This window comes from Sander vitreus, chromosome 16 (assembly GCF_031162955.1).
Source record: "Sander vitreus isolate 19-12246 chromosome 16, sanVit1, whole genome shotgun sequence".
Lineage (NCBI taxonomy): Eukaryota > Metazoa > Chordata > Actinopteri > Perciformes > Percidae > Sander > Sander vitreus.
In genome coordinates this window covers 25,399,668-25,411,958 of record NC_135870.1, presented here as the reverse complement: position 1 = coordinate 25,411,958, position 12,291 = coordinate 25,399,668, and the positions used below count along the sequence as shown (strand labels likewise).

The 12,291-nt window shown below is 42.0% G+C and overlaps 2 protein-coding genes and 1 pseudogene across 2 annotated transcripts; 2 read left to right on the top strand and 1 right to left on the bottom strand.

The window, feature by feature from the left end:
- The first annotated feature begins 509 nt into the window (after nt 1–509).
- Nucleotides 510–4,657, top strand: LOC144531181 (E3 ubiquitin/ISG15 ligase TRIM25-like). Its single transcript, XM_078271165.1, has one exon. It carries the CDS (start codon nt 740–742, stop codon nt 2,405–2,407), a length of 1,668 nt encoding a protein of 555 aa, XP_078127291.1. The 5' UTR covers nt 510–739; the 3' UTR covers nt 2,408–4,657.
- Nucleotides 4,658–5,236: 579 nt separating this feature from the next.
- brcc3 (BRCA1/BRCA2-containing complex, subunit 3) lies at nt 5,237–7,329 on the top strand. The gene has a single exon (XM_078271166.1). The coding sequence runs from the start codon at nt 5,350–5,352 to the stop codon at nt 6,127–6,129; it is 780 nt and encodes a 259-aa protein (XP_078127292.1). The 5' UTR covers nt 5,237–5,349; the 3' UTR covers nt 6,130–7,329.
- Nucleotides 7,330–9,002: 1,673 nt separating this feature from the next.
- On the bottom strand, nt 9,003–11,261 carry LOC144531346 (tripartite motif-containing protein 16-like protein; annotated as a pseudogene).
- Nucleotides 11,262–12,291: the final 1,030 nt, after the last annotated feature.

Sequence of the window (12,291 nt, the reverse complement as noted above, 5' to 3'; positions counted from 1 at the left end):
TAAACCCATTGGCTGACAGGCTGCAAGGGATAAGGTGCTCTCTGATTGGTCAATCGGCATCCACTGTTACAGTCCCTGCGCTCTAATAAGTAAAACATTCACTAAAGCAAAGGCAACACAGACACATTTACAATGGACAATGAGGTTAATGAGGTTAACTACATTTTGTTTACAACCCATTGAGTTATTTATATTGGACCACTTCAACATATCTTCTATAGGCATGTCAAGTTAATAAAAGATGAGTGTGTGGAACACATTTCATGAATTTGGGTCAACACTGAAGGCTGACATGAAAAGGTTCTGAGTGAGGTGATGAAGCAATCGAGGAAACTTCAACAGAGTCCTTCTCCAAACAGACCAAAAGTGTTGTAAATGCTGAGAGGACTGAGTCAACATATAAACCTTCATGCAAACAGACATGCTGCCTCACTGAAACGGATCCTCTTCCTGGAATGAATCAGAGTGTAATAACCCCTCCCTCCTCTTCCTGCTGTCCAGAACAGCCAGTCCCATTTAGTCCAGATATTTCCTGCTCCCTGCATCTTTCGCAGAGTTACCAGTGTACAGATGAGTGTAGCCTGAGTGTATCATGTTGTAAAAGGGAATCCCCATTCACTGCAGATCAGCAAGCAAACATAAAGAAAGGGAACTACAGAAAGCGTTTGGATCAGTTCTCAGTTTTTGTCTTGTGTGAGAAAGGGAAACTATTTCTCATTCACCGTCTCTTCGAGGGTAAATGGCGCAGCAACAAACCCTAATGGATCGTAAAAAACTTTGCTGTTCCATCTGTCTGGATCTACTGAAGGAGCCAGTGACTATTCCCTGTGGACACAGCTACTGTATGAGCTGTATTAAAAGGAACTGGGATGAAGAGGATCAGAAGGAAATCTACAGCTGTCCTCAGTGCAGACAGCTCCTTATACCGAGGCCTGCCTTGGTGAAAAACACCATGTTGGCAGATTTAGTGGAGGAGCTGAAGAAGACAGGACTCCAAACTGCTCCGGCTGATCACTGCTATGCCGGACCTGGAGATGTGGCCTGTGATTTCTGCACTGGGAGAAAGCTGAAAGCTCTCAAGTCCTGTCTGCAGTGTCTGGTCTCTTACTGTGAGCAGCACCTCCAGCCTCACTATGAATCCCCTGCCTTTGGAAAACACAAGCTGGTCGACCCCTCCAAGAAGCTCCAGGAGAACATCTGTACTCGTCACAACGAGGTGAAGAAGATTTTCTGCCGTACTGATCAGCAATGTATATGTATTCACTGCTCCTTGGATGAACATGAAGGCCACGACACAGTCTTGGCTTTAACAGAAAGGACTGAGAAGCAGGGAGAGCTCGGAACGAGTCGGCAAAAGATCCAGCAGAGAATCCAGGACAGAGAGAAAGAAGTGAAGCTGCTTCGGCAGGAGGCGGAGGCCATCAATCACTCTGCTGATGAAGCTGTGGAGGAAAGCGAGAAGATCTTCACAGATCTCATCTGTCTCATTGAGAAAAGAAGCTCAGATGTGACGCAGCAGATCAGATGTCATCAGAAAACTGAAGTGAATCGAGTCAAAGAGCTTCAGGAGAAGCTGCAGCAGGAGATCACCGAACTGAGGAGGAAAGACGCTGCGCTGGAGCAGCTCTCGCACAGAAAGGACCACACCGAGTTTCTACAGAAGTACTCCTCGCTGTCATGTCTTAGGAAAACTACAGACTCGCCCAGCATTAACTGCCCTATGCAATACTTTGAGGATGTGACAGCAGCTGTGTCGGAAGTCAGAGATAAACTACAGGACATTCTGAGCGACGTGTGGACCAAGATATCCGAGCCTGAAGCGGATGTTTTACTGCCACAGGCGGAGCCAAAAACCAGAGGTGAATTCTTACAGTATTCACATCAAACCAGACTGGATCCAAACACAGCAAACACACGGTTGTTATTATCTGAAGGGGACACAAAAGCAACAGTGATGAGTGGAAAACAGGTGTATCCTAGTCATCCAGACAGATTTACTGACATGTTTCAAGTTCTGAGTGGAGAGAGTCTGAGCGGACGTCATTACTGGGAGGTGGAGAGGAGCGGATATGAAGTTTCAGTAGCAGTTGCATACAGGGATATCAGCAGAACAGGGTACAAAAGTGGTTTCGGAAATGATGACAAGTGTTGGGCATTAGAGTGTTTCAAAAACAGGTTTGAGTTCAGACATAACAGTATTACCACTATTATCTCAGGCCCTCAGTCCTCCAGAGTAGGAGTGTACCTGGATCACAGGGGAGGTGTTCTGTCCTTCTACAGCGTCTCTGAATCCATGACTCTCCTCCACAGAGTCCAGACCACATTCACTCAGCCGCTCTATCCAGCACTGGGGGTTTTTGCTACATATAGTAATGATTCTGCTGCTATGTTCTCTAAGCTTGAGTAGATAGAAGTTAGGAGGCAGCAGTGATGGAGTACTCAAGTCCTGGACTTGAGTCTGACTTAAGTTGCTATTCTCTGGACTTGTGACTCGACTTGGACTTGCACACTGATGACTTCGATCATTGGATTTTATGTTTTGGACTCCAGGAAGACTAGCTGGTCGTCTAGGTGTCAGCTATTGGGGATCCTTATAATAAACTTAAAGGTGCCCTGCCACACGTATTTCATTACTTTGTAGTAATGTCTGAAGTTCTACCATGGACTCTGTGACCATGTATTTTTTGTGAAAAAAAATGCTTTGGTTACCTTGTTTCAAGCCATTCTAGCATGGTATAGAAAGCCTGCAGGAAGATTTGTGCCAGTTCTCATTAATATTCAACAAGCTAAGCTGCTTGACTCTGATTGGCTAACTGCTAGCCAATGAGAGCCTGGCTATTAGCATCCTTTACCCAGCGTAACTGGGCGAGCTCATGAATAGTAATGAGCTCAGGCAACACCACGTCAGACTGACCAGCTTTTGTAATTGTCCTGATTTCTCCGCTTATTTCTTTTCAGTGGCTAGAGCTGACAGAGGAGGTAGCAGTTCATTTTCACATTCACGACATAACACAAACACATATGGACCTAACATATTTCAAAAAAAAAATACAAGTAAAAACGGTTTTGTGTGGCAGGGCACCTTTAAACTTAAACTTGGACTCAAGGATTCATGAAATCGGACTCAAGCATTCATGAAATAGGACTCGGAAGTTGACTACTTTTGTTTGTAGTAGGCCATGGTGGATTACTCGGACTCGAGTCCTGGGCTAAAGCTATTTTCTGACTTGAACTCAGGTAATGGTGACTCAACTCGGACTCTGACTCTTCTTTGGTGATTCGGACTTAGACTCCGACTCAAGCATTCATGAAATAGGATTCAGAAGTTGGATGAAGTTTCTGACTACTTTTGTGTGTAGTAGGCAGTGTTGGAGTTCTCGAGTCAGCTTGGGTCACTTTTCTCTGACTCAATGTCTCAGAAGTATGTAGCTACATATAATACATGGTTGGAAAATAGCCATAATGTTTCATCTTTGGGCTACTTTTGTCCGATGAAATAATTGCTACACAGCAAGTGTCAAGTCCGTTCAATTTCTGTGGTTTAATGTCACGAGAGTTGACCGAAAAATCATGCTGTATCCTTTTTAAGTAGTGAAACATTATAGCTAAAAAACTAAAACTGAAATGATTCATTTCTATTAGTTAGTTATGTTATGAGTTTTTAACTAGGCAATATAGTTTCAGTTTAGTTTGAGTTTTTTATAAAGGTTTAAGTTTGTATTTAGTTTCAGCTTACTAACAATATTGTTCACTGATTATTTAGTTTCAGTTTACTATAATAACCACAGTGATTCAGCTCGCCTCACGACAATGATTAAGAACAGGCATTGCTTTTTCTTTTGGATGTGATATGACCATGTCATGTGACCATTATGTGTCAACAGACATTAAGTGTTTCAGGAAGCAATGTTTACTGCCGGTGCTCTTCTTCCTTTGGGAAGCCAAAATATGGCCCATTGGATTTATGTGAAGGGTTAGAAACAATCTGATTGCTGTCTTTCTCTACCATGTTTATGCATATCAAATGTATAATGAGTAATGTTTAGTTCCAGTACATTTTTATTATGAAGGGGGAAAAAAATCACCAATTAATGTATGGTTGCATTTACAGTCATCCAAGACACAGTTAGATGTGATTTATTCGTATGTTTGCAGAAACTCACTATACTATACTCTAATCTTTACTCCAATCAATGAAAGTTCAGAGTTGCTGTCTTTCAATACATTCTTCGTTACTACATTCCAAAAGTAGTAGCCTTAAGTACCAAATATATACTGTAGCTGAAGGGCAGAGCAAAGCCAGTGCACTTATTGCACTATTTTGTATATAAATTATATTATAAATTGCACCCTTACTTATTGTGTTCCTTTATTTTATCTGATGTATTATGTCTATGGCGATTCATTTACGCATCCAGGTAATTGTAGTTAAAACAAAACACATGAATTCAAAATATAAAATACAAGCCGTTTCAGTGTTCATCCATACACCTTCATCAGTTGTTTATTGTGCACAGGAAGTAACTCTGGCCTTAATACACAAGGCAGTCACATGATGTCATGATATATCTGATGTATTGCACTGTATGGCTCTGTATTAATGGTTCATGGTATTCATGGTATTTATTTACTTTTGATTAAACTTATATTTTTGTGATTTTGTTTTTATATAAATCTGGTTTATGATCAATGTAATTGTGATGAAAAGCACTTTGCAAATAAATTTTATATTGTCCATTCACACATTTACAAAAAGGGAATACGTTACAGATGCATCGTTGCATTTCAAGTGTTGCATACAGAGGCAAATATAGCATTCTTTTAAAAATATTTAAATATATATTTGACAGCTTAGACAGTAGATTGTACATACAACACACTATAAGTAGCCAATGTAGGCTATACTACTCAACAGTGGCTGAACCGACTACATTAAAATGTACATTTTAATGCTTTACTTTATTAATAACAATCATAATAGCATTAATAATATGACAACGGCATTGGTTATTGTGCTGCCTAATGAAGACTTTTACTTGTGTTACTCAAGTAGGCTACATTTTGCCGTTTGAATGCATGATTTGACATTTGTACGTTTGTAATGTAGCCTATTATTTTGATAACCATTCATTTATTATATTCGAATCACAGTGGATTCGGACAGAACCTATTTCACCAAAATAACCTCATAACCAAAATAAGCGGAACCTTCAGTCGATGGAAGAGCCCGGCTGCAACAACACGGAATGTTTGTGTGCAGCACTTCTGAACACGGAAGTGAAGCTGCTGCTCCTGTTTATGTTTATGTTTTCGTATTTCGCACCTAGACGACTTCATTTGTAAAACAATATGGCAGTGAGCGCCGTTCACCTGGAGTCAGACGCCTTTCTGGTGTGTATGAATCACGCGTTGAGCACAGAAAAAGAAGAGGTGATGGGTTTGTGTATCGGAGAAGTGGAAGTCACCCGTATCGTCCATATTTACTCGGTCATCATCCTCCGCCGCTCGGACAAGAGGAAGGACCGGGTAGAGATCTCCCCTGAGCAGCTGTCCGCGGCCTCCACGGAGGCGGAGAGGCTGGCCGACATCACCGGCAGGCCGTTGCGGGTGGTCGGCTGGTACCACTCCCACCCGCACATCACTGTGTGGCCCTCCCACGTCGACGTGAGGACCCAGGCCATGTACCAGATGCTGGACCAGTGCTTTGTGGGTCTCATTTTTTCCTGTTTCATAGAGGACAAGAACACCAAGACGGGTCGGGTGCTGTACACCTGCTTCCAGTCCGTGCAGGCGCAGAAGGGCTCCGAGTACGAGCGCGTGGAGATACCCGTCCACGTCGTGCCCCGCGAAGCCATCGGTAAGGTGTGCCTGGAGTCGGCCGTGGAGCTGCCGCGGATCCTGTGTCAGGAGGAGCAGGACACTTACCGCAAGATCCACAGCCTGGCGCACCTGGACCCCGTCACCAAGATCCACAACGGCTCGGTGTTCACCAAGAACCTGTGCAGCCAGATGTCGGCGGTGAGCGGGCCGCTGCTGCAGTGGCTGGAGGACCGGCTGGAGCAGAACAAGCAGAGCATCGTGGAGCTGCAGCGGGAAAAGGAGAGGCTGCTGCAGGAGCTGGCTCTGTGAGCCGCCCGGGAGGACACAGACGGGGGGGAAGGGGGGGGGACAGTTTGGAGAGCACTATTAGTTCTGTTGCTGTTGTTGGACAGGGGGGAAATGATCTGTTGTACCTTCCAGGCAGGGTTGTTTTTTTGGGGGGGGGTTCAACCATAAGCCCAGAAACAAAGATGCTACATTTTCAACGATATAAAACGTTATAAAAAAAAAAAATCCTCACATTCAAGAATCTGGAAACAGGAGGTTTTTCGTAATTTTTGCTTTGAAAATTCTTTTGAAACATGTATTTATCACCTAATTGTTGCAGATAGTTTTTCTGTCAATCAGCTAATCGATGAATCAACTAATAGTTTCAGCTCTATAGTCCCTGGAGCTGGTTTCTAAAGTCTGGTTGGATTTGTAGTTTTGATTACTTGTTCTTTGATCAGGTAATTCCTGATTTAAAATAAATCAACCATTATTTTTTTATTTTTTTTCTGCAAAGGTTTTGTACAGCTCTTTTACGATGAGACAAAATTAAACTTCATTATTTAAGAAGTTCATGTTGTTCATAACCAACAAAAAAATGGATTTGCTAAAACAATGATGCTTACGGTTTACGAGCAGTTTAGTGTCCCAAATTCCACTATGGCCACACCAAGACCTGCCCTACGAAGCAGCTCGATTGGTTGGGGTTAGGCAATTGACCTCGAGTGGTTAAGGTAAGGATAGTCGATTGGTCAGGGGACAGGACCTGTACAAATGGGGTTACGTTACGGGGAATTTGGGACACTAAACTGCACGGATACCAACAAGATATTTTCATGTGGTTGTTTTACATAATGTAATGGAAGATGTTAGCTATCACGCGCCTTTAATGGAAACTGATGGTGTAAAACATTCATTATTTGGGGTAAATGGGCAAAAACATTCAAAGCTACAGTTGGGTACATTAAGAGCCTCCGTCCCACACTATAATCACTCTGAATCAGAGCCAGCTGAGCCCACTGAGGGACAAGCGAGAACGAGAAAGTGTTATTGTAGCGTATTGTAAATGAGGGTTATTGGATGTAAAGGGTGTGTAGATTGCTGTTTAACAGCTACTGTAACATCTCTAGTGCCATTGGTTGACTTCTGTTTGCTTAGCTTGTGTCTTGTCTTTTCCCAGATTATTTATGTTCTTTTTCCGTTATAACTGACTGTCAAACTGGATAAAAAAAACAAAAGTTCCGGGGCGTTCATTGTTTGTGTTTGTTCATGTTTCACAAAGAGTTTAACCTGAGCCAGACTGACAACAAAGATAGAAATAATATCACATCCATACAGGGATAGTAGTATACAGCTGTTAAACCATAATCAAATATATGACACACTGGTATCAGATCGGTACTCGGTATCGGCCGATACGCAAGTTCAGGTATCAGAATCGGTATCGGGGAAGCAAAAAATTGGTATCGGACCATCTCTAGTTGTAATACTTACTGAAAACATATTTCTTTTAAAATTTCTGTTTTCATATTTGGTAACAGTTTTAGGAATGAAATATTGAACATTTGCTGAGTACAGCCTTCTAACTGAGTTGCTTTTAATATTCTGATGAATTTACAGCATTGATTAGTTTAGTTTTTCAGGTGCTGGGCACATTGATTAGTCCAGCAGTGCTACATTTTACTAAGGCAAATCCAAAAACGCAGTCATAATGGCCTACACATTTTAAATTCAGTATGACTTACAGAGGTTATGATTATCTCCGATATCTGTCGTGAATAAACGTCCATAAATCTGCATAGGAATCATATAATAGGAAAAAGATGCTCCTGTGACTCCAGAACTTAAATTGTCTTCAATATCAAAGTAATCCAGTGGTACTTGTCTGTACATCAATGGGTACGTTGCAAACTTTGCAAAAAGATTCCAATTTGCAAAAAATGTAAACAAATATATGATAAAAAAAAAAAAAACACTGGTATAAGTTGAAGCCCACTGTAACTCACTTAATCCACACCAACATTAAAAACTCCTGGTTTAGTCATACATTGTCACAGAAAAGGGTTGTTGCTACCTCAATTTCCTAAAGCCAAAGGGGATAGGCCTTTTTGACAGAAGACATTTTCAATAAAGGTGTAAATAAGAAAATGAATGATGGCCCGAATTCCATTACGCTGTGTTGGTTACAGAGTCCTTGTATTGTGCATGCTGGTACTCTGTAACACTATGGCTACTGGAATAGAACAGAACCATCCGTTCTTTCTCTGGGAATTCTTTATTAGGAATAACCCCTTGAGATGTAGCATCTCGTTTTCAAGGGGGTCCCTACTGTGACCAGTCAAAATGTCTGCAGTGAAGAAGACCTATTCAGTATTAATGTTTTCTATAGCTTGCTTTGCCTAACCAAAAGTCCAAAACTGATCAGCAGTGGCGTATTTGCCATCATGCGTTAAATAAGAAAACCATATCTTTGCTATACAAATTGATCGTGTCGCCACATCCATCTCCATCCCAGTTTAACGTGTGATAAACGGCCGTGAACGCATGGTAACAATAGTCTGTCATGTCTGTGTTGTACCACCAGGTGTCCCCACTGGCTGACTTTTCCCTTGGTGACGGTTATCGTCTCCACCTGTGTTAATTACAGTCCTCACCGGTGTTTAGACCCGTTTCGTTTACCTCAGTTTCACACCTCAGTTTTTCTTAGTCTTTGTTGTTGTTTCTCGTCAATGACCTGTAGTGTTTGTGTCATGCCTGTGTAATGTAATTCAAACCATCGTCTGAAGAAAATCTCTTTGAGACCGTCCTGCCAGTTTCTGTTACTGTAAGAATCTTTGGGGATTATGTTTCCAGACGGACTGTTGCCACAGAGACATAGAACAGAAAAGCAAATACTTCTCTTTACTTACTGACTTTATTAACATATCCAATCAGGTTCAGATTAAATAAAAAATGATGCAACTATTGATTAGTTAGATTCCCTTTTCCAAACTACAAAGTGACTACTACAAATATGATCAAATATGAAACTATGAAAAAAGACATGTGGTTTAGTTCATACAGTAGGAAGCAGAGAAAAAAAAACATGTAGCCTGGGACTCCACCCAGAGACAAAGACCAGACAAGCAAAACGAAACCACTTTACTTGATTGACCGTACATAATGAATCAGTACGTTATTTTAGGACTCATCTTTCCATCTACGTATTCACCTTGTACACAACAACAGTATGTTCAACAAGTATGTCAGCACTGAGGAGGAAAATAATTCAATGATGATGACAAAAAATGACTTCAAAGAAAAAAGGCTTAACTTTACTTTTCTGAATACATTGACAATGTGACAATACCAAAATAACCCATAATTTCACTATTCAACTGTGATTTTAAAAATAAACGTGTAGGTGCTGCTCAATTAAAGCCCAAGTAGCCCACAGAGTAGATAATATTCCAGCAACAATGCAAATTATAGAACAAATTAGAGAAGTATGTACGTATATACACCACACAAACAGGTTTCATGTAGGTTGCATCAAGCATACTAAATGAATTGTCATGCGAAATCCACTCTCTGTTTCCTGGGTAAAATCCACTCTAACTCTTGTCTACTTGATGTCACAAAACTCTGCTGTAGACCCCTTATAATAAACTCCCAGTCCGGCATAGAGAGGCTGAGTGAATGTGGTCTGCTCTTTGTGGAGGAGAGTGATAGTTTCAGTTTCAGAGATGCTGTAAAAGGACAGAATACCTGCCTTGTAATCCAGGTAAACTCCTACTCTGGAGAATTGAGGGCCAGAAATGGGAATTTTCTTACTGTTACGGGTATGTTTGAAAGTAATATAATTACTAGTATGCCTACCTTTGGTCACACACTCTAATGCCCAAGACTTGTCATCGTTTCCAAAGATACTTTCCGCTCCTGTTCTAGCAATACCCTTGAATGCGACAGCTACTGTAACTCCTAAGCCACTCCACTCCACCTCCCAGTAACAACGTCCAGACGTCAGACAGTTGCTACTCAGAACCTGAGGCCTGTCCATGAATCTGTCTGGGTGACTAGGATATGACTGTTCATCTTGGACTGAGGTTGCTTTTCTGTTCTCTTCAGATAGTACCATCTTCATGCTGGCTGTGTTTGGATCCATTTTGAACTTGGGGGTTTTTTTGGCAGTAAAACATCTACTTTACTCACTGCCCATGAGATCTTTTTCAATTCCTTACCATAACTGTCACATCTGACACTGTTGTTACATCGTCAAAGTATTGCAGACGGCGGGTATTGATGCTGGGTAAGATGGCAGATTTACTGATATCTGAAAGCGAGAAGTAATCACGCAGAAACTGAATGTTGTCCTGTGTGTGAGAGAGTTGCTCCAGCTCATCATCCCTCCTACTCAGCTCAGCAAGCTCCTGCTGCAGCTTCTTCTGTAGCTCTTTGGCCCGACTCACTTCACTTTCTTGATGCTCTTTGATCTGCTTCTTCACATCAGCGTTTTTCTTCATGAAACGGTCGAGCTCAGTGGACATCATCTCGCAATTCCCCACAGCTTTATCAGCAGAGCGACTGATAGCTTCCACCTCCTGCTGAAGCAGCTTCTCGTATTTCTCTCCATCCTCGATTCTTTCCTTGTTGTTTTGCCGAATCGCCCCGAGCTCTTTCTGCCTCTCGGCCATTTCCTTCGCAGCTGAAACAGTGTCGTGGCCTTTATGTGGTCCAAAAGCGCACTCATAACAGATACACTGGTGATCAGTGCGGCAGAAAACCATCCCCTCCTTTAACTGATGAGGGCAGGTTTTCTCCGGAAGCTTTGTGGAAGCCTCATCCAGCTTTTGTTTCTTTAATGGAACAGCTTCAAATTGAGGCTGGGGTCGCTCCAGTTCTGCCTTCTTCAGCTCCTCCACTAAATCTGCCAACATGGTGCTTATATTTAGGGCAGGCCTCGGTTCAAAGGTCTGTCTGCACTGAGGACAGCTGTAGACTTTCTTCTGATCCTCCTTATCCCAGCGGTGTTTAATACAGCTCATACAGTAGCTGTGTCCACAGGGAATAGTCACTGGATCCTCCAGTAGATCCAGACAGATGGAACAGCAAAGCTTTTCCTGGCTGAGCTGATCTCCTGGCCGTGCCATTTCACCTCTCACTGATAGACTGACAGTGATATCATAGAGTTTGTGATTATCAATATCCCAAGAGGGAAGCGAAGAGGGGGTGGCTTCCAGGTTGTGCTTCTTTCCAGAAAGAGGAGGAGTTAATAAAAGGTGTGTTCTGTATTGGGAATGTTATGTGTGACTACATGTGTGCTTCCGACAGAACAACGATGCAAACGTCTCCATACCGTACAGGGTATTACTTGTGTCTCTGGTACAGAACGATGAAAAGTATGACTAAAGAAGCTGTTAGAATAACACCAAATGTAGTAAGTTCCCCTCTTGCTAACTGATAATAAGCAGCTGTGCCATCAAGGACACAGCCCTCTCCCCCCCCCCCGCCGCATGTTCGCCTGTAAAACCTCTAAGACCCTGTACTTTGAACACTTTCGCAGACTGCTTTGGCACTCTGTTAAACTGTCTCCTTCTGCTTGCAAGAGAATAATAAAATAACAAAGACAACTCCAGTGTTTCAGCTTCTTCACCGAACACCAGAGAGATTTTCCTCATACCTTTTTGTTATTGGAAAAAAAAAGTCTTTAAGACTAAAGAGAAAATAAAGAAATAAATAATAATATATTGAAGGAATGAATGCGCTGTGACTAACAAGACCCTGCTCTATTTTCTGAATATTCTCCTCAGGAACACTTTGGTTCTGAAGAAATGTCCACAGACATTCATCTTGTGGGGGGGGGGGTATTTGAGGACAGCCATAACTGGCCCTGTACGCATGAAGGAACATACATACATAAATATGACTATCTCAGGATGACATTGGACAGTACTGGCTAAAAACATAATGAGTACAGTAGTGTTCTAGTAGTAGGTCTACTTTTTGGATTGCACACATTAGGACTACATGCACAACACCGTTTAAATGACAAGGTGTGCAACAAGATGACAGAAGTACAGTTTAAAGCCGAAATGACACAGAGAAAGGTTTCGTCGCATGTTCGGTCGACAGAGACAGCGCCCAAGTGTGACACAATTTTGGCACAAAGGGAACCACATAGCTCAAGTACACAGGCTATGTTAATATAAAAATGTACCCAAATTC